Source organism: Babylonia areolata, chromosome 5 (assembly GCF_041734735.1).
Source record: "Babylonia areolata isolate BAREFJ2019XMU chromosome 5, ASM4173473v1, whole genome shotgun sequence".
Taxonomy (NCBI): domain Eukaryota; kingdom Metazoa; phylum Mollusca; class Gastropoda; order Neogastropoda; family Buccinidae; genus Babylonia; species Babylonia areolata.
The window spans coordinates 16002084-16024106 of NC_134880.1; the positions used below are offsets into that span (position 1 = coordinate 16002084).

Here is a 22023-nt window from a genome sequence, read left to right on the forward strand (position 1 = left end):
AGCAGCACCTATAAGCAGCACGGTAAAATTCACCCTAAACCTAAAGCAGCACACCTGGAACACAAACACACAACCAAAACCCAGGTCAGATAAAATCTCAAATATCTGGATATCACTGACATAAAAGGCCTATACCCTCTCAGCACCTTTCATCACATGTCCACCAATATGCACTCCTCTCACACATAGATCTATGTGAGGAAATACAAGCTTCATCAAGCTTACCTGCCACCAGCAGTGACATACCAATTACCATACTGTGTACAATACTACAAAACATATCACTGACCAATACAACCCTGTGTTCCAACTCATGTTACCCATCATTCAATTAAACTGTGTATTACCATTTCCAAACAAAATCTCTTTGCCTTCACAAAGTGTCCAACTGACAAGTACATGTAAGGAAATTATTACTTCCAACATATCTCTGGTAAACAGCAATGTACAACAACATAGCACTGACCCTCAATGCTCTCATAGTTTACCAACTCATTAATCACATTAAAATATGCTTTCCCACTTTGTCTGAACAAAGTAAACCACTGACACATAGCACAACTCCTACACATGTTACCACAACAACCAACAAATCAAACATGTGTTCCACAACACTTGCTGTTACCCCCATGTGTACACACACACACACATGAAAAACCCTCAACACACACTGACATTGTGTTAGCCTTTTGATCTGTTCAGTTCACACTGAACCAACACCACCTACTATATACAAAACAAGTAATACATCAAAAATACAGAACAAGATATCTGTAACCAAATAGAAAGGGGGGTGGGGGGGGGGGACTCAAAAGATTTAGGCCAGTACTTCTCTCAGTGGGTAGCTTTCACAAATTAACCCCTTTTCTTTCCACAAGCCACAAGATCAACTTAAACTGGCTGTCCACTGACATAAAACACTATCCCAACACAACTAAGTTATCAACATAACATAAAACCATTACAAGTCATGTACTCACAGCCTAACAGGGATTTCCTTGTTCCTCACATCACTGATCAGTCAGTCACCCTGTGTCAGTCAGTTCTTCTGGGAGACAGCTAAGAAGTGGCTGTGCTGACTGGTTTTATCCCTTCCCCCAACATACTGTGTATACTAATGCAAGCTACAGAATGATCTGATTCGCTACAATTCAACCCACTTGTCTATACACATTCTATGATGACAAGTTCACCCGTTTACGTCACAAAGAGATTGGGGAGACGGGACAATACAACTCTGGGCCTGTTAGCCGGCTTGATCAAAGTTCGAATTAGCATAACTTTTCCCTAGCTTTCGTTCCGAAGTCCCACCATCTACGTCAGTTGCGTTCGTGGAGGGGAGATGGGGAATGACTTGAAAGACGGGCCGCCACACGGAATGTTCTGCTCAGCACGGGTATCGCGGCAGACATCACGTAACTGCACGTGTTCCTATAACTGGGGCGGGTGACGCCGCGTCGCTGACCAAAGAGGGCCGACTAGGGAGTAGGGGTGAGGAGGGAGGGTGGTGTGGGTGTCGGCGCAACCTCAAAGACTGGGCTTTGGACAGAGCGGGAAGGGAGATAAGAAGGAGGGGTGGGGAGGGGGAGGGGGGAGGCGAAGGGATGGGGAGGAAAGGGGACAGAGTGCAGGTGGTGGTGTTGGAGGGGTGGGGGGGTGACACTGCTGACACACTATAACAAATGTACAATGAAATATCACAGAAACTGAACAAAAATGTCTTGCACTAGTTGCAGAGCAGCAGAATTTCTGCATTAAAACTTGGCAATGAGGGATAACAAAAAAAAAGTATGAATTCTAAACAAAGCGAACAAATAAAATCATTGCTGTAAACACTGAAAACAGAAAATGAAAAAAAAATAAAATCAGTGCATACTCTACACTTTGTACAGTGCAACAAAAGTAAGTATATTACATACCAGGCACTTTACATTAATTATGTCTTTATTTAACAATGACACAAAAAATAATGCATACACTATCTTATAAAGTAATAATGAATGCACCATCTTAAACAGTAAGGCAAGTCTGTTACCTTTCGGCACTCAGCTTCCTCGTTGCTGAACAGCAACAACGGGAAGGGTGAGAATTCCTCTCATAACCTCTTTACAAAACTGTCATTCACTCAAGCACATTTTCATATTTCTGGTACTTTTATCCAGACTCTGTACTCAATGGCAACAAAGCAGGGGGTTTTGCTTCCTGAGGCGAGTTCTGTAAGTGAGGCGAGCGAACCGAACACAGGAGCATCTTCAAACAGTACAGCTCTTTGTACAAAGCAAAGTACAGGCTGCTTGCGGATGTGACCTTTGTCGCTACCGTTGTATGTGATCCTCTCGGCTCTCTCTTCTGTGTCCTCACCTTTGGGAAGTAAAAGAAAAAGGCTGTCTGGAACTGCTTCCACACAATTTCAATATCACACAAACAAACAGAATCAAAAGCCAAACAACCTAAGTTAAAAAGACTTGTTCTAGTACCACACAATTTCAGTATAACACACACACACACACACACACACACACACACACACACACACAGCCAAACAATCTGAAATAAAAGAAAAGACTGTCTGGTACTGTTTCAACACAATTTCAGTATCATTGTATATATATGCAGTACCAAGAGCCTGTGCAATCCTGCCTCCTAGTTTAAGTCAGTTCTTCACAAAAGACCAAGCTGCAAATGGATTCCCACTGCAGTGGACAAACCACTGATCATACAGCTCTGGATTTGCTGTTGGCCCAACTGTAAGCTTATGTCAATAATTCCAATGTAACACAAATTAAAAAAAACCCTAAAAACAGAAGCCAAACAATCAAAAATAAAACAAAAGACTGTCTTGAACTGTTTGCATACAATTTCAATGTAACAAACAAACAACAACAACAACAAAACTGAAACAAAAAACAAGAATCTGAAATAAAAACAAAACAAAAAGAAAAGAAAACAAACGACAACAATCAAAAAAGGAAACTCACAAAGCAAAACAATAAAACAAAAACACATGAAGATAAAATATTGTCCTGATAATAGCAATGCACAGGTGGAAAGTATTTCATTGAAGACAAACAAGAAAAGATAGAAAAGACAGGAAAGTATATTCTCTCTTAAAAGATACAACAATACTTTATTATCTCTAAAAGAGATAATGTTGACACATTTGCTAGTAAAAAAAAAAAAAAATGGACATATTGAACAGTATATATATATATATGTGTGTGTGTGTGTGTGTGTGTGTGTGTGTGTGTGTGTATGCATTCTCCACAGAACACCATGTCTGACCATGCTCTCACATTCCAACAAAAGGCCATCTTCATATACTTAACACAGAAAAGGCTTATATAATATTATAATCCATGCTATGTTATGCTGAGTGATCTTGATTGTATAGCTACCAAATCAAAGTAAATAGATGAATAAAAGAAAATGAAGGGTAACAAAATGTGTCTAGTCACTCTGAGTAAAGCTCCCAAGTATCTTATTGTATTTGTGTGCATGACTGTGAGTGTGTGTACAAAAACAGAATATATGAATCTGTGTGTGTGTATGTGCATGAATGTACCTGTAACCATGAGCAGACATGTACATATGTTCATTCACATCAACTGTGAGACTTGACTTGCTAGGCGTGTGTGTTTTAGCATGCACAAATACCTGCAAGTGTACTCGTATATATTTATGTTATTCATATTTTCATGAGTCAGCACATATTTGAGCATGATAATGAATGCAAACTACTAATGTTACTATTCATTTACTAAGTAACTAACATCAAAAGACTTATCAGACACTCAAGTTTCATGCCTACACCTCTTCCCTTCTGACTTCCGATTTGTTCCAAGACTAAATGGAAAGACATGACAGAAAGAAAAGACAGAAGATGGAAAGAGAAGACTCACTGACTGACTTGGCGTGCCTGGGCCCAGCCGTCCAAGCACCAGTTGACAGCCATCCTCTGTCCCAGCAGTTCTGTACCATTCATCTTGTCCACAACGCCTTCAGCTTCCTTGAAGGTCTCGAACTCTATCAGAGCATAGCCCTGAAATCAAGGCACATGCAGTGAAGAGTAAGCCTTTCAACCCAGCCCAGCCCTTCATCATTTCAGTTAGTGCAAACTAGCACCCCTTCCTCTCTAATTTTGCACTGTAGCAGTAATTTTGCTGAAGAAGGACATATAGTGGGTGTATCCAAAAACACACATAACCACAAATCCCAACTCCATGACTGCTAAACCTTGGAGAAATTGAATCAGTATGGCATAAAGCTGAAGTGCAAGAACATTTGACTGTGTACTTTTAAAAGGTGCCATTGATTTTAACTCTTTCTCCGCCAAATTTCTGTGTGAAAAACACTCCCCGGTGCCAAATATCTTAGAAACGATGCTCTCAGTCACAGGCTTCAGTTCATGTCAAAATAACACAATGGACTCTTCAAACTCGGTCAGGGGGCAGAGGTTAGTCATTGTTCTATTGGCAGGAAACTGGCTGCAGCTGTCAAGCTTTGTCACAGAGTGAAAAATGATCTTATCAACATTACCCGTCAATGTCGACAAAAGTCACCTATGGCAGTGCTCTGTCCAGTCAACAAAAGTTGCCTACTGCAGTGAAAGAGTTAATAAACAAAAGTAATGCAATCCAAAGAGGAAGAAATGGGAACAGTGACCACAATCATGACCTGTAGCTTCCATCTTGTCTGAGGCTTCACTGATGAGCATATTCATCAGCAGCAGTCAAGGGATCAATACTTTACCTTGAGATAGCCAGTACATCAATCCATGTTGAGGTAAATGTTCTTGATCTCCCCATGCTCCCCAAAACAGGTATTAACCAACAGGATTTGTAGCAAAAGGCTGTATTTAAATCAAGTGTTATCTTAACCACTGAATGCACATCTCTTTGTCACTGACCTGATAATGACCAGCGACTGATTATTGCTTGAATCTCGATCTCTAGTCCATTTTTTATTGTGATATTCAACATATATCACTACAAAAACAACAAAATATACACATAATACAAAAAAATTATTGCCTTTTCGTTGCTAAAATTTCAGTAAAAATAAGTCCAGTTTTCTTCCGCATTTTTGCAATCCAATTTCTTTCGCCTTCTCAAAGACCACAGGTCCAGATATCTGTGTCCACGACAGAATAATGTTAGATCAATCCTTACTCATTCTGGGGAACAAAGAAGACTCAAAGAAAATGTCGCTCGATCCACTTGTCCCTGCCTTTTGGTCATAATCGAAAGTAGACCTACACACTTTGCGTGCACTGCGTTCGGATCAGATTTATATCAGTTCTAAAATCAGCAATCACTTGAAGCTTTTACAGTGAATTTGTACTGTTGCTGCATTGTTGAACATAATCCCACGACCGCCTTCTTCATCGATTTCTCAAACGCTCCGTTTTCTTCTTTCACATTCAAAACGTCCGCCATCTTTCTGTTTTGTGCAAGATGAAGAGAGATGGAACTGCAAGCTAAAAACTTGACTTGAAATTATTTAGTCTTATTTGTTATTTTGCAGTTCTTAAAAAGCATTAAAGTTACTAAATAGGATTGGTGTGTGAAGTAAATTTACACGGAAGTACAAGCAAAATCTATATATATATATATATAGATTACAGTAACAATCAGGAGCCGTGATAGTCTAGTGGTTAGGACCTCGCGTTGTGGCCGCGATAACCCAGGTTCGAATCCTGGTCACGGCAGGATTTTTTTTTTTCTTCTTTTTTCTTAACCTTACTTGTGATTCCCTAGATTATGCATAATATTTTGCACATTTGAAAATTTGATAATTTAACTCCTATTCGTTTAAAGCTGAGAAGAAATATGTCTTTCTTCATCAACACTGAAGTCATTGCAAGGGGCTGTTCTCCGGACTCACAGGTCTGTCGGTTGTGTGTCAAAACCTGGGTCTCTTCAACTGGTTTTTCCTGTCCATTCTGCAAAGCTGTCAGTCCAATGTTTTTTCTGTCTCCAATCCCCCCACCCCTACCCCTACCCCCACCCATCCAACAGTTCCTTGGAGGATCATTGATTTTCCAAGGCCATTTTGATTGGATTTTGTTGTGTGGTCATGCCAGCACTGCATCCTTTTGTCATGTCAGCAGTTCTTCATGAGGTCCAATGTGTTGCATGCTTGATGGCTTGGCACACTTGTTCACTGGTGATGTGATAAATGTGTCTGATGTTTAGTACTCTTGCAATAACACTTACTTTGATCCATGGTTTGATTTCTTCTCTCCGTATCCGCCATGAGGGTCCATGTCAACCCATACCTAAGGGGAGATGGAATACATCAGTGCATGCTGGAGTCTGATCTTGTGTTTTACAAAGATGTCAAGTCCTTCCATAACTGGACAGTGCTGGTGTTGTCTTTGCTACCTCTGAGAAGATTTCTGGTTTTGATCCAGGCTTATTTCATTGCTGACGATGATGGATCCCAGATAGGTGAAGTGTAAAACAGTTCCTAGATAGATTCCGTCCCTGAACAGTATATCAGCAGTGATGGTCAGTGGTGTTGTGGCTGGCCATCAACGTGGTCTTTTCGGTGCTGGCTTCCCTAACATATCTTGTCGATGTTTCATCCATTTTTTCAGTTAACAAGTTCAGTGGGTGAGTGAGTTCTAGATCACTACCAAACAAGCTGTCGGCGTCCGCGAAGCAAAGGTTTGTGGTGCTTCTTCCTCCAGTGCTGCATGATCTTCAAGCACATCAGTCATGATGTGTTCCAAGAATATGTTGAAAAGCATGGGAGACAGAAGGCAGCTCTGACGGATTCCATCTGAAGTTTGGAACCGCTCTACAATAGCACCCTGTGTGAGTACCGCACTGAATGGTCGCTTTAGAGTATAGATGCTGGATGGTACTGTTGATAAGCTTTTGCAAGCCCAGTGTTTTATTTTTTTCATTGTGGCCCATAGTGCTTCCTGCCAGACTCTGTCAAACGCCCTCTTGAAGTCTATGGAGATGTGGTGGAATTCACCCTGGTGTTGGAGGTGTTTCAGTGTTTGATGGTAATTCTGCCTCTGCAGAATCCAACCTGTTCTTCAGCAATGATGGTATTTACTTTTGGCTGTAATCTATTCAGAATGATTTTGAGCATCACTTTGCTAGCATGAGTGATCAAAGTGATGGTGTGGTGGTTCTGACAGTGTTGGAAATTTTCTTTTTGGGGGAGGGTGATGATAAGTGAGTGGGTCCATGGTGTAGGCCATTTGCCTGTGTGCCAGATTTTGTTGCTGATGGCAGTTAGTATTCCAACCACTGCCTCTCCACCATGTTTTGAAATTTTTGCAGGCATGTTGTCTATGTCTGCAGCCTAGCCACATTTTATTTTTAATGACTTCATTGCTGATACAACCTCTTCCCAGGCTATTGGGAAGTCATCCTCATTTGATGAATCTGGCACCGTGAGTCAGTACCCATTAGTATTATTATTATTATTATTATCATTATTTTTATTATTATCATGAGCATTTATGCCTAATCATGAAAATAGGCCTGAGGCATTTACAAATAGAACACAAAAGTATATATCAAAAAGGAAAAATTGAACACAAGATACCAAATATTATCAAAAATGATTCATCCCCCACACACACACCCCCACAACACACACAAGCACATGTGCACGCACACACACAATCATAAATAGTACACAATAAAAAATACATCCAACATATGGCCTTGGATCTCCTTTGACCTGTTTGTTGTAAAAGTGAGAGAATAATCGTCTACCTTTGCATAATTTTTGCTTTTTTTTTATTATTTTTTTTTTTTATTGTGCTTCCATGTGAAGCCAAGTGGGACTGCCTCCCCCCCCCCCCCCCCCTCCCCTCCATATGAGTTGAAAAAGTTATCATCTTCTTCCTGGTGTGTGTATTCATATGTCATGGGAAATATTTTCTTTAAAAAGAAAGGAAAAAAGGAGTTTTCTGATCAGCATCTTTGTGGAAATCTAATGTCATGTGTGTTCTTAATTCTGTCTGATGATAACAGACTTGTGCACGTGTCTGCCTGTGAACCAGCTTTTACCCTGACATCCACCCATCCCATCCAACTTTATTTTTTGTTGCATTTTCTCCCCCATGCCCCTTCTTCACACATATGTCGTGAATTTGACATTATTCCACTTCAAGTCATAATATTAAATGGGGGAAAAAACAAAGTGGTGAATTAAAGAGTTGCGCCAGGGATGGGTGTTAGGTAATAATTACACAGATGTATGTGAATCTGTGTGCGTTTGTTCATAGATGCGCCAGGGATGGGTGTTAGGTAATAATTACACAGATGCATGTGAATCTGTGTGTGTTTGTTCATTTGTGTGTGTGAGAGAGACAGAAAGAGAGAGAGAGTGTATGTGAGAGAGAGAGAGAGAGCCATAGAGAGTACACTTTTAAGCTCTGGTATTCAAGTATTACATGACTGCTAGACTGAATTAAGTGATGAAAGGGTTAGGTTTGTCCTAAGCGTTAATGCATGATGCTGTCACAGTCTCATGATATATTAGTATGCATTTAGTCTAATTATATATTACTATACAAAATCTAGTTACTAATGGTTTCCTATTGTTTGTATCGATTCAATTACATAGTGAAACTTTGCAATTTTTTGGTAAAATTCCCTGCATCTGTACCAAGATGTTCATCCAATTAGAGGACATCTTCTACCGATAAGGGACCATGCTTTTGTTCATGAAGTACACCTTTTCCTGCAAGCCCTGTCAACCTGATCATTGCAGTTCTGACCTTCAATTTTCTGTCTTAAAAAAAAAAAAAATTTACTTATCTGTCTATTAGGCCTTTACATAATAAACGGTAATCATAATCAAAATAATCATTGCAATCCATTTTTAACATTAAAGGAGAGAGAGAGAGAGTGAATCAACATATTAAGCTGACTTTTGACAAACTAAATGATTCACATTACAGATTGAGAATAAATGTTTTTTCTCGGTTTTGCACATGATTTGCACAATTAACTAGAAGAAATTGAAATATATGTCATGTATCATGAATCACTTAAATAATCAGCAATGAAGAACTGAAATAATGTGCATACAAAGAATCAAACCTCATACAAACACACATGAAGTTTTTAAAAAAATGTCTCTTAGCTTGCACAACCATTTATTGAAACACACACACACCTGTACACACATACACACATGCACACACAATCAATCAATCAAATCCCCCCTTGATTCATACAGGAGCCTGTAGAGAAAAGCATTGGGGAACCACGGCATGTCCTGCTCTCTTGTGACGATGCGCAAGGGGCTCCTGAAAGGGTTGACGATGACAGGTGAGACACCAGGGATCCCCAGACTGCTGATGGCCATGGACACACAGCCACAGCTGTACTCACTCTGGTCGGTGAAATAGGCTGGAGTTCGCTGCTCCTGGAAACACAGATGCCAGGATACACTGTATACTGTGTGTGTGTGTGTGTGTGTGTGTGTGTGCGTGAGTGTGTGGTGTATGTGTTTGTGTGTGTGTGTGTGTTGTGTGTGTGTGTGTGTGTGTGAGTGCATATGAGTCACTGTGTGAGGGGTTGTGTGTGTGTATGTGTGTGATTGTGTATTTGTGTGAATGTGAACATGTGTGTGTGTGCGCGCGTGCGTGAACGCGCCTGTGTGTGTGAATGGCTGTGTATTCTGTGTCTGTCCGTGTGTGTGTGTGTGTGTGTGTGCCTGTGTGTCTGTATGTCTGTGTGCAGGCCCATGAATGTGAGAGAAAGAGAGACATGGAGATGGACAAAGAGGTGACAGAGAAAGACAGAAAGACAGACTGACCATCAGTTTGGTTAATGTGGGTGGCCAAGTAGGATAAGCAGGTAACCCAGCATTGAAACCTGAAAACAAATGTCAAATTCAACATAGAAAGTTGCTCAGTATTGGTCAAACATTACCATATGCATATCATAGCTATGACATTGCTTTTCACATTCTCAGCAGCAACAGTTTTCAATTCCCACACAGTATACATGATACACATATACATCTAACATTATGTAAACAGAAGAAAAGGTCATGCACTACAAGGGAAATAATTCCATGTCCATTGTTTACACTGTGATGTGTCAAAAAAAAACAAAATTACTTTGACAACCACCTCCATCCATCATCCCAATCAGATAGACAGATAGATATATAATTATGTGTGTACACACACACACACACACACACACATATAAGAGAGAGAGAGAGAGAGAGAGAGAGAGAGAGATACAGATATATATATTCAGATCGGTAGATATAGATACAGATAGATATAGATATATAGATAGAGATATATAGATAGATGGATAGATATCTATTTTCTTTGTTTATCATTGATTTTTATTTCATTTTTCTTATCATTGTTATTATTTATTGTTTTATTTCTCTACTGTTGAGTTATTCAGTAAGTTAGGTTTTAACGAACTTATTTTCTGACAGTAGAAGAAAATAGAAAACCACAATTCTTTAGGCTCTGGGCGAAACCTGGCATAGTGAAATTGCATCACAACATGTACGTCATGGCGTGCTTGCGTCATAATAGCTGTGTAAGAGTGACCCTGGTAACATGTAAATAACATATCCCTTGAGGAAGGAACGTGATCGTTCCGAAAATTTGGAATATCTGACAGATTGATGTGTTTGTTTTCTTTATATATATATATATATATATATATATATATATATATATATATATATATATATATATATATATATATTGTTTGTGTGTAAGTGTGTGTTCATCTACCACATTCCCCTACCTCCTAAACAGAATCTGGGTCCTTCATACACAAATGCATGCACACACACATTTCAAGTTTTATTTAATCCTGAAAGCCAGCCTTGCAAGAAAAATATTGTCATATCACAGTGACTTGCATATATCTGTCAAGACTATGAAGACAAGACTACGGAAATCACTCTTAGAAGAAGAAGAGGAGAAAACAAAATTTTATCTTGCTTAAATGATGGTTTTCCTACCTTCAGTCAAGACAGTTTACCAGAAAACAGCACCCTCAAAGACTGAATGCCAATTTGACACACACCTTCCCATCACACACCCACCTCACTCTCCTACAAAAACTACATTCACCAACACATGACAATTACTATTAATCTCATATCTTATTTTGTGTGTGTGCATTTGTATGTGTGTGTGTGTGTGTGTGTGTGTGTGTGTGTGTGTGTGTGTGTGTGTGTGTGTGTGTGTGTGTGTGTGTGTGTGTGTGTGTGTGTGTCTGTGTCTGTGAATGCCTCATCTCTCATGAATCACAATTTCATGACATTACAATTTTCTCAGATCTATTTCATTCTTACCAACTGCTATCTGAGGGGCTGGCAGCTGCCTTACAGACCTTAAGGTTTCAGCACCATAAAGTGTTTCTCAGTTCTATTCCTTTCTCACCAACTGTTATCTGAGGCAGCTGTCTTATAGACCTTAAGGTTTCAGCACCATAAAGTGTTTCTCAGTTCTATCTGAGGCAGCTGTCTTACAGACCTTAAGGTTTCAGCACCATAAACTGTTTCTCATTTCTATCTGAGGCAGCTGTCTTACAGACCTTAAGGTTTCAGCACCATAAAGTGTTTCTCAGTTCTATCTGAGGCAGCTGTCTTACAGACCTTAAGGTTTCAGCACCATAAAGTGTTTCTCAGTTCTATCTGAAGCAGGTGTCTTACAGACCTTAAGGTTTCAGCACCATAAAGTGTTTCTCAGTTCTATCTGAGGCAGCTGTCAAACAGACCTTAAGGTTTCAGCACCATAAAGTGTTTCTCAGTTCTATCTGAGGCAGCTGTCTTACAGACCTTAAGGTTTCAGCACCATAAAGTGTTTCTCAGTTCTATCTGAGGCAGCTGTCTTACAGACCTTAAGGTTTCAGCACCATAAAGTGTTTCTCAGTTCTATCTGAAGCAGGTGTCTTACAGACCTTAAGGTTTCAGCACCATAAAGTGTTTCTCAGTTCTATCTGAGGCAGCTGTCTTACAGACCTTAAGGTTTCAGCACCATAAAGTGTTTCTCAGTTCTATCTGAGGCAGCTGTCTTACAGACCTTAAGGTTTCAGCACCATAAAGTGTTTCTCAGTTCTATTCCTTTCTCACCAACTGTTATCTGAGACAGCTGTCTTACAGACCTTAAGGTTTCAGCACCATAAAGTGTTTCTCAGTTCTATTCCTTTCTCACCAACTGTTATCTGAGACAGCTCTCTTACAGACCTTAAGGTTTCATGACAATAAAGTTATTCTCAACCACTGTTCCATTCTCACCAACTGCTATCTGAGGGGCTGGCAGCTGCAGGTCATGGTACAAAGCGCGGTGCACAGACAGACGGAGGTTGTCTTTCTCCCAGCAGTAGCCATGCACCATCTTGGACAGGTGCTTTCCGATCATCACCAGGTGGAACCTGCAGCCAGGCAGGAGACGGGCACATTCCTGAAGAAACGCGCCACCCAAGATCTAAACTCATTCTTTATACACAAGGGGAGTGATGGCCTTAGTGGTAAGGCATCAGACTAGAAAGCAAGAGAATCTGACCAAACAGGATCAAATCCCATATTTGTCAGTATTTCTCCCCTTCAACTAGATCTTGACTGGTGGTCTGGATGCTAGTCATTCAGATGAGATAATAAACCAAGGTCCCATGTGTAGCATTGCAATAAGCCCACATAAAAGAACAAACATCAATAAGAGGGGCCCTGGCAAAATTTGTAGAAAACTCCACTTAAACAAACACACTTCCAGGCAGTAAAAAAAAAAAAAAGAGAAAAAAGAAAAAGACTGGAACTGTGCAGTAGCAATGTGCTCTCCCCAGGACAGCAGCCCCAATTTTTCACACAGAGAAATGTGTTGTGACAAAGACTAATTCAACTGAACGCAATGCAAGTATAGAAATTCATCGTTTGACATGTGCAGAACTGAAATACAACTTACCCAAAGTGTAACAAGTAAGTAGTGTATAATGCTAACATATAATGATACATTTTGGGTGGAATGGATACTGTCTCTCTTATGTTTAATGGCTTATTCAAATGAATTATTGATTTATTCACAGTAGTTCTCATCAAAATACTTATTTGTATGTCATTATGTACTTTTCATTCTAATTGCTTTTGTTTTTTGTTGTTTTTTGTGTGTGTGTTTTGTCTATTTAGTCCCCTTTTTCTTTTCATATGTGTATACTTATGCCAGTTGCCTACGAGTTATTAAAAATGAAAAAAAATATCTTTTTTTCGAAAATGAAAGGAAAAAAATAACAACAACAAAAAAACCCCAAAAGGCTGAAGACCTTAAAAAATTGTACTTTAAAGATGTTAACTCAAGTTGCTGGTAGTTTGTTGCACAGTCTAATAGGACATCTGATAGCTGTTTGGTGTAAGTTTGTTGTTTTTTTTTTTCTTTTTTTGTATCATCTTTATTCCATTCAACACCTTTCTACTTTTATTTTGATATTTTTTAATGCTCTCTCTCTCTCTCACACACACACACACACACACACACACACACACACACACACACACATGCTACATATGTGCAGCTGAACTGATCTATTCCTTAAGCACCCTTCCCCACCTCCTACCCTTTTAGTTTCCTTTTCATCTTATATCACTTAAAGGGGAAATAAGTAAAACTGTGAGGACAACTACACACCACACAAATATATGCATGCATCCAAAATCCCTAGTCATACCAACAGGAACAGGTGATGTATAAATCAAGAACAAAATGATATTTTCAAGAATTTTCAAGAACACACATGTGTGCCTGTTCACACACAGATAAAACCACTTGAACAACAGTAAAATAAATAAATAAAATAAAGAACAAAATGACATCTTCAAGAATTTCTAGCACACAGATGTGTCCTGTTCACACACATGCAAAACCACTAGAACAACAGTAAGTAAACATATACATTTGATAGTTTTTCAACGTTACATAATTATGTAATTCGCAGACATAACAAATGGAACAGTCATCAATTTATTTCATTTTTCCATGAAAAGAATTGGCTCTTCTGGAATGGTAGGCATGTTTGCACAAGCACACACATTCCATATGGTTATAAAAAGCACTAAGCTAAGAATACAGCTCACTGACCTGGTTACTTTCAAGATGAAAGGTGATAAATCCTGCAGTTCAGTCAAACACTATCTTAACAAAAAAAGCAGACATCACTCTGTTCAGATCTACCCTCAACAAACCACCAGCAGCTCTTGTGACAATTGTGTCTGGAATATATTGCAAGCCTTTGGGGTGCATTTCTTAGGGGGCGTTATATGTTGCTGTGATACCAGCAGTATGTTTCACAGGGTATGATAACAGCATGGACAGATCACAAACTGTCTCACCAAAAAAGCTTCCTTCATCTCCACTTCCTTCTCCACACCCAGGATGTGGATGACGAATGTCTGTCCCGACACCAGTCTCTGGAACAACTCGGGGTCTGTCAATACACACACATCGCCCACTTGGTATGACAGTCAGTCATGTCTCATTATGACCATCAGAACAACTAAGGGTCTGTCAACACACACACATGGCCCACATGGTATGATAAGCAATCATGTCCAACTATGACCATCAATACAGCACAGGAGGCAACTACTGTCCCAAACGATCTGGACTAGAATTCGATTATAGAGTAGTGTCGTGCCCAAATTACATCACCACTCTCTCAGCCAAGAGGGGTTTTAGGACAGTCAGCGTTGGGATGGCTCCCAAAGGCCAACTGCAGCGCTAAGAGCCAGTGTAATCTTGCCTCCTAGTTTGAGTCATAGTCCTTAACAAAAGACTAAGCTGTAAATGACTTCCCATTACAGTGCAAAAACCTGTAACTGTAGTGATTGTGAACTTGTGTGCATGTATGTGCCTACATGTGTGAGAACAAACACTGAGAGAGAGAGAGAGAGTGAGAGAGAGACAGAGAAGACAAAACAAAACAAAATTCTTTATTTCAATAGATAAGCACCAGTGTGCCTTTTTACATCCAGTCCCCAGCCTGAGCAGGGTCTACACTACACAATACCAAATAAAAATTAAAGCATGGTGTTAACAGAAATACATAAGAAAACACACACACACACACACACACACACATACACACACACACACATGCACACACAGGCATAAGCATGGTGTTAGTAAAATACACAGGGGAAAAAAATAACAAAAGAAAAACAAAGACACACAACACAAGACCAGAATGGGGGGCAGAGGGTGAGGGAGGTTCTCAGTCAACTGTGCACAAGTGACCAGGGGAGGGGGAGAGAGAGAGAGACGGAGAGACAGAGAGAGAGGAGAGTGGAAAGACCATGGTTACATTTTGTGCATGTGCTTCAGCATTTACAGATGTGCATACCAACATACCCAGTAGCAGTAGGATAGTTAAAAAACAACAACAACAAGCATTGTCACTCTTGGTCATGCAAAGGGACACAATTCCAAACCATTGCCACTTGTGCCAGCTATCATCTTTCATACAGTTAAATAAAGCGTGTAAAGGAATAATGAGACTTCCCCGCTTTCTTTTTAATTTTGCATTTCTGATGTCATTTCCTCTTAACACAATGGACACGTACAAGAAAAAAACACACACATATACATGCATAACAAAAAAAAGACCAGCATTTCATAACTCCAGACATATAACGTATTTACCGACTTCCCCTAAAATAATACTGAGGACAGATTTACATGCAATACATTGATACAATGAGTTCATCCTTCAATCCTAAGTAACAAACCAAAACAAAAGTATACAGAATTCAGAGTTAAAAAAAAAAAAAAATCGAGACAAATATCACATGCTGAAGTCACTGACCGTCATTCCTCAGACAGGTGGTCAGGATGAAGTACAGGGTCAAAGGACAGCTCAAAACAGCAGCCACTGGAGAGTGAAGCGGGAGTCCCCTGAAGACATAGTACTGCTGCCAATCACACAAAGGAGCAGAGGGTGATGGAGGAGGAGTGGCTGGGCATGATGTCAGAAGGGACCTCTCCTCCGTCAGTATCCATTGGTCGTCTTCTTCCCTGTTGGTGAAGTACCCTGGGTCATGTCCTCATATGGTTAGATTTTATCAACTACACATGGAATGAACATCGGAATTAAGAATGACAATTTCATAAACCATTTCTGTAGACTTCATCCAACATTTTCCTCTCCACCCAAGCATAAAGATTTAGGAACAACTGATACGATGCTCTTGAATTAAAGCTTTTATTCATTTCTATTTTCTTATATTTTTTTTTTGCTTTTTGAATTTTTTTCTTTTTACAGCAGATCTGGTGTAGCACACTCTGTGTGTGTGTGTGTGTGTGTGTGTGTGTGTGTGTGTGTGTGTGTGTGTGTGGATCAATCTGCATGCTCTGACACCTCATGATACTGAAACTGAATAACTGAAGCAGAGCACTCTGCTTTGACTGAAGAAATAGAACCTTTAACTATGCCTTACTTTAATTTTACATGTTTTTTCCTCCCCTTCTTCAAGTTTTCAGTACTCAAATGAAAGAATGCAAAAACTGTTTAAAACTCTGTAAAAAAAAAAAAAAATAAAATAATAATAATAATAATTTTTTTTTTTTTTAATCTTAAAAAAGGAGATGCAGAAGTTTCAAGACAATACAAAATTTGACTAACCTGCAAAAACCAACAGGACTGGCATAAACAGAAAGTTCTTACTTCTATCACAACTAGACATTCACTTAACTGTTAACAGGAATCAGCTGGTATTAATAAATGGTTCTGGCTTTAAACACTAAGTCAGTATCTATGAGATATTTCTTGAACAACAATCACCAATTTTGATGAATGCTTTTGCTAATCACTTGACGTAGCAGACATTCTGTTCACAATAATATTGGCATTAATCAATCATTCTTGCTAATATGGACATACATTCTGTTGACTATAATCACTGGTTTTAATTCATCTTTCTTGCTCATCACTATATCCATTATCAGGCACCATTCAGACAGCAATTAGTGTAATCAATGAAAGATTCTTGCTTGTCACTAAGTCATGCATTCTAAGGCATTCTGTAGACAGGAATCATTAGCATCAACACTAGACAGGTGATTCTGGATTTTCACAAAATCAGTCAACATTCAGTTTATTAACAATATCTGATCTCGTTCATATGTCCAAAGCAGAACTCACTGACCACATTTTCTCTGGGTCTGTGTTTTGTGCAGCAGTGGCGACTCTCTCCTCCACAATCCCCGACCATACACACCATGGCGCTTCAGAAAGTCCACAGCCTTGTGTTCATGGAACATTCTGTCTGTCGTTTCTACACACACACAGTAGTCACACACACAGACACACACACACATGGTGCAGTGTATGTTGTAAAACACTGGCTTTGAAAGGCTGACTGGATGGTGAAGGATATGTTGTAAAACACTGGCTTTGAAAGGCTGACTGGATGGTGCAGTGTATGTTGTAAAACAGTGGCTTTGAAAGGCTGACTGGATGGTGAAGGATATGTTGTAAAGAACTGGCTTTGAAAGGCTGACTGGATGGTGAAGGATATGTTGTAAAGAACTGGCTTTCAAATGCTGACTGGATGGTGAAGGGTATGTTGCAAAAGACTGGCTTTGAAAGGCTAACTGGATGGTGCAGTGTATGTTGTAAAACACTGGCTTTGAAAGGCTGACTGGATGGTGAAGGATATGTTGTAATGAACTGGCTTTGAAAGGCTGACTGGATGGTGCAGTTTTTGTTGTAAAACACTGGCTTTGAAAGGCTGACTGGATGGTAAAGGATATGTTGTAAAGCACTGGCTTTGAAAGGCTGACTGGATGGTGAAGGATATGTTGCAAAACACTGGCTTTGAAAGCCTGACTGGATGGTGAAGGTTATGTTGTAAAACACTGGCTTTGAAAGGCTGATTGGATGGTAAAGGATATGTTGCAAAACACTGGCTTTGAAAGGCTGACTGGATGGTGCAGTGTATGTTGTAAAGCACTGGCTTTGAAAGGCTGACTGGATGGTGAAGGATATGTTGTAAAGCACTGGCTTTGGAAGGCTGACTGCATGGTGAAGGATATGTTGTAAAGCACTGGCTTTGAAAGGCTGACTGGATGGTGCAGTGTATGTTGTAAAGCACTGGCTTTGAAAGGCTGACTGGATGGTGCAGTATATGTTGTAAAGCACTGGCTTTGAAAGGCTGACTGGATGGTGCAGTGTATGTTGTAAAGCACTGGCTTTGAAAGGCTGACTGGATGGTGAAGGATATGTTGTAAAGCACTGGCTTTGAAAGGCTGACCAGATGGTGAAGGATATGTTGTAAAGCACTGGCTTTGAAAGGCTGACTGGATGGTGCAGTGTATGTTGTAAAACACTGGCTTGCAAGTCAGGTGAATTACCTGCCCCGCATTTTCTGTTCATTATGATTGATGAGAAGAAGGTAAATACTGAACTAATCACACACACACACACACACACACACACACACACACACACACACACACACACACCACATTTACTCACTGGTAAGTGCCTGGCCATATCAGAGGAAATTCTAAAATATCAGTTTGGAAAAAAAAAAAAAAAAAAGTGTGCCAATGCATTCTCTTTTAAAGCCACAAGAAACTGGATCACTCTGAAACCCAACAGACACAACCACATACACTCAAAAAAATACACAACACACACACACACACACACACACACACACACACACACAGACAACACTCAAAAAACAACACACACACTAACCCTTGGCAAACGTGAAAGGAAGATGGCACAGCTCTGTCTCTCTGGCTGCATACTGTTTGATAGTGGCACACACTGCCTGGTGAGAGGGGGAGTCCCGCTGCTGACAGCCCTCACTGCAGTACAGCATCACCACACACCCTGCACTGCCCACACCCAACACAGCCTATATGGGTTATCCGCACACTGAGTGGCCCTGTCTTCTTCCTTCTTCTTCTTGTTCAAAACCAGGACAACTATCTAGTTCACATTGGTTTATTTACTCACTGGGTATGTCTGTCTTGTTCTTCCTTCTTCATTTGCTGCTCATACCCAGGACAACTATATACCCAGCTCATATTGGTTTATTCACACACTGGGTACATCTGTCTTTTCCTCTGCTTACTTCTTCTTCATCTACTACTTCTCAGGAAGGAAGGTGGCAGAATCAGAATGGTTTAGATGCTCCAATAATAATAATAATAATAATAATAATGGATACTTATATAGCACACTATCCAGAAATCTGCTCTAGGTGCTTTACAAAAATGCTTTTGTTAACACAAAACATTATATCTATGCTACATACACACACCAAAATGTGACACACACACACACACACACACACACACACACACACACGCACACACGCACACAGACACTGCATACATACATTTTAACATACATGTGTATCTAACAGCTACCCTAACACATACGCACACATAGGCAGGCACAAACTTACATAAACACACGCACACACAATACACATTCATATACATGCATGTAGTTATGTACACATACATATGTATACACACATAGTCAAGCACAGCTAACGAAAAGGAAGTGGACCTGCCACAATTGAACTTATTGCTGAGGGAAAAGGTGAGTTTTGAGACGAGATTTAAAAGATGCAAGGGAATCAGAATGACGGAGGTTATCAGGGAGCTTGTTCCACGTCTTTCCAATCTGCCAATACAGCATCCACGAGGGTCTGGGTTTGACTCCTGGTCTCGCCCTTTCTCCCAAGTTTGACTGGGAAAACAAACTGAGCGTCAAATGAGACCATATACCAAAGCACTTGGCAAACTGAAGAACCCATGGCGACACAAGGGGTGTCCTCTGGCAAAATTCTGTAGAAGAAATTCACTCTGACAGGTACATAAACATATATATACACTCATGGCCTGACTAAGCACGCTGTGGTTATGCTGCTGGTCAGGCATCTGCCTAGCAGATGTGGTGTAGAGTTATGGATTAGTCTGAACGCAGTGACACCTCCTTGAGAAACTGAAACTTTCTTCGGTATTCCTTTCTGCCTCCATTCCATAGTAATAACAACACAAGCAAACAAAGAACTGGAAGGACAAGTCAGAAAAAAAGTGACTGACAACAGTGAACACAGCCCACACAGGTCATCCATACACTCAGTATGTCTGTCTTTTTGTTGTTGCTGTTCTTCTCTTTCCTTCTTCTTTCTCCTTCTTCTTTAAACCCAGAATAACGTTATACTCCCTTCTCCATCCATTCCATTAAACAAGCAAACAAACCCAAATCACACACACACACAAAAGACAAAGGCACAAAAAGAAATGACTGTCCAACAAAGCAAAACAGTATTAAAAATCTTACCATTTTATCACCTCCTTTTCCAGTCCTCTTGCATAACACACACTGCACTCTCGCAGCCATTCTGATGAGTCAGTTGCCATCTGTGAGATGTATTTGGAGACCTGTGACATACAAGTACATATGAAATCATGACAGAGTTAAATTATCATGCATCATGGTAGTAGTTTCTAATTAACTGGGCCCTTGATACTTGCTGACAAGTTAAATATGCCCGCCTGTAAAGGGATACCGACTGATAATGCTGAGGCTATATAGGTCTGGATGTCAGTACTAGTCATCATTCTCTGTTTGGACTTCCTTTTCTCAGGATTGCACAGCTTCTGTTCAGCAAAAAAATAAAAACAAAAAACAAACAAAAAAACAAACAAAAAAAAACACCACTTAAATGTACACAAGTAGTAGTTTTTGCACGTCAAATTTATGCCACAATGATTTCATCACGTTTCATCAGTTAAGAGGTGTGTGTGTGTGTGTGTGCGTGTGTTTATGAAAGAGAGAGAGAAACAGTGTGTGTATGTGTGTGTGTGTGGAAGAGAGTGTGTGTGTACGTGTGTGTGTGTGTGTGTGTACGTGTGTGTGTGTGTGAGAGAGAGAGAGAGAGAGAGTGTGTGTGTGAAATTGCACATAACCATTGTAAAACATGGCATGGATAGCCACTTTTAGAGTTTTCTGTATCTATTTAGTGTGTATAGTTTTTGGCACGTGCATGTTTTGCATGCAAAGCAGACTCGTTAGCATTGTTACTGAAATGCATCTGAGCGTCGAACATCAGACTCTGGACCGATAGCTCTTGAAAATGACCGAAACGTTATCAATGAAACCTGCACCTCGTCCGAACGTCGGACGCGGCAGTCAATGTTTATGACTGAGATGCTTCGAATGATCTGCTTTGACGGATTCACGAGCACCGCTGAAATGATTTCAAGCCTGTGTGTATGTAACTTGCTAAATATGCGGTGTTCGGCAAAACTAGGAACAGGAACTTGGGGGGGACCTCAAACGTCGTTTAAGTCAAGTAACTTCTGACATTGTTGACTTCTGCACTGTGACAGCTACTTCCCGTTCAAGGGAACTAACTCTAACAGTCTCGTCCACAACCGAAATCCAGTATTTCACGGCCATCAGTCGGGGCACACTCACTGTGCCGACCTATAACTGGACATCTCTCCGCTCTGTGTTTACACACACACACACACACACACACACACACACACAACATGATAATATATATATATATATATATATATAGAGAGAGAGAGAGAGAGAGAGAGAGAGATCACTTCAGAAGACTGCCGAACACAAATTGCAAAATCTTTGTGAAGTCATGACTGATACCCGGCCATTACTGTCCGCAACTGAGTCATCTGTTGCAAACAACAGCACACCATAGAAGCAATTGCCTACCGCTCCGGCCTTAATCCCCCTCCCCCCTTCCCTCCCTCCCCAGCCCGCCCCCCCCCCCCTCCCCCCCTGCCCCCCCCCTCTCCCCCCCCCAAAAAAAAAGTAGCCGAAGTCACAATAACCTTTAACTTCGCCAACCCCCCGCCGGAAAGCCCACTCGTGTTCTACATACGAGTGAACGTGGGAGTTGCAGCCCACAAACAGAGAACTTTGCTTTGAAATCGTGAGGCTTCATGTGGAAAACAATTTTGTGGGTCACTCGATCTACGCATTCAAGTTTGTCAAGGCATACTTTTCTTTCGTG

At 40.3% G+C, this 22023-nt stretch overlaps 1 protein-coding gene, 1 long non-coding RNA gene and 1 other non-coding gene across 6 annotated transcripts; 1 reads left to right on the forward strand and 2 right to left on the reverse strand.

The window, feature by feature from the left end:
• Positions 1-1681: 1681 nt before the first annotated feature.
• Positions 1682-4818, reverse strand: LOC143282390 (uncharacterized). Its single transcript, XR_013055249.1, has 3 exons — positions 4750-4818; positions 3900-4039; positions 1682-2361 (listed from the first exon to the last, which is right to left on the reverse strand). It is a non-coding gene; the product is annotated as an uncharacterized LOC143282390 (long non-coding RNA).
• Positions 4819-5635: 817 nt separating this feature from the next.
• Trnah-gug (transfer RNA histidin (anticodon GUG)) lies at positions 5636-5707 on the forward strand. The gene has a single exon. It is a non-coding gene; the product is annotated as a tRNA-His (tRNA).
• Positions 5708-9119: 3412 nt separating this feature from the next.
• On the reverse strand, positions 9120-21377 carry LOC143282391 (zinc finger MYND domain-containing protein 15-like). Of its 4 annotated transcripts, none has more exons than XM_076588010.1 (9): positions 21313-21377; positions 20319-20419; positions 18714-18856; positions 17155-17283; positions 15816-16040; positions 14344-14438; positions 12262-12427; positions 9796-9854; positions 9120-9402 (listed from the first exon to the last, which is right to left on the reverse strand). In XM_076588010.1, the coding sequence occupies exons 2-9, from the start codon at positions 20396-20398 to the stop codon at positions 9181-9183; spliced, it is 1119 nt and encodes a 372-aa protein (XP_076444125.1). In that variant the 5' UTR covers positions 20399-20419; positions 21313-21377; the 3' UTR covers positions 9120-9180. The 4 variants fall into 4 exon arrangements, with proteins under 4 accessions (XP_076444125.1, XP_076444126.1, XP_076444127.1 ...); XM_076588011.1 differs by having other exon boundaries at positions 21146-21359; XM_076588012.1 differs by having other exon boundaries at positions 21063-21359.
• Between the last annotated feature and the right edge of the window lie 646 nt (positions 21378-22023).

Excerpts from the sequence above, each read along its gene's own strand:
- LOC143282391 (XM_076588010.1), bottom strand. The coding sequence starts at position 20,398 with ATGGCAACTGACTCATCAGAATGGCTGCGAGAGTGCAGTGTGTGTTAT. Across the intron at positions 17,284-18,713 it reads TCCTTTCACGTTTGCCAAGG|AAACGACAGACAGAATGTTC; the intron begins GTTAGTGTGTGT and ends GTGTGTGTGTAG. Across the intron at positions 9,403-9,795 it reads CCACATTAACCAAACTGATG|GAGCAGCGAACTCCAGCCTA; the intron begins GTCAGTCTGTCT and ends CTGTGTTTCCAG.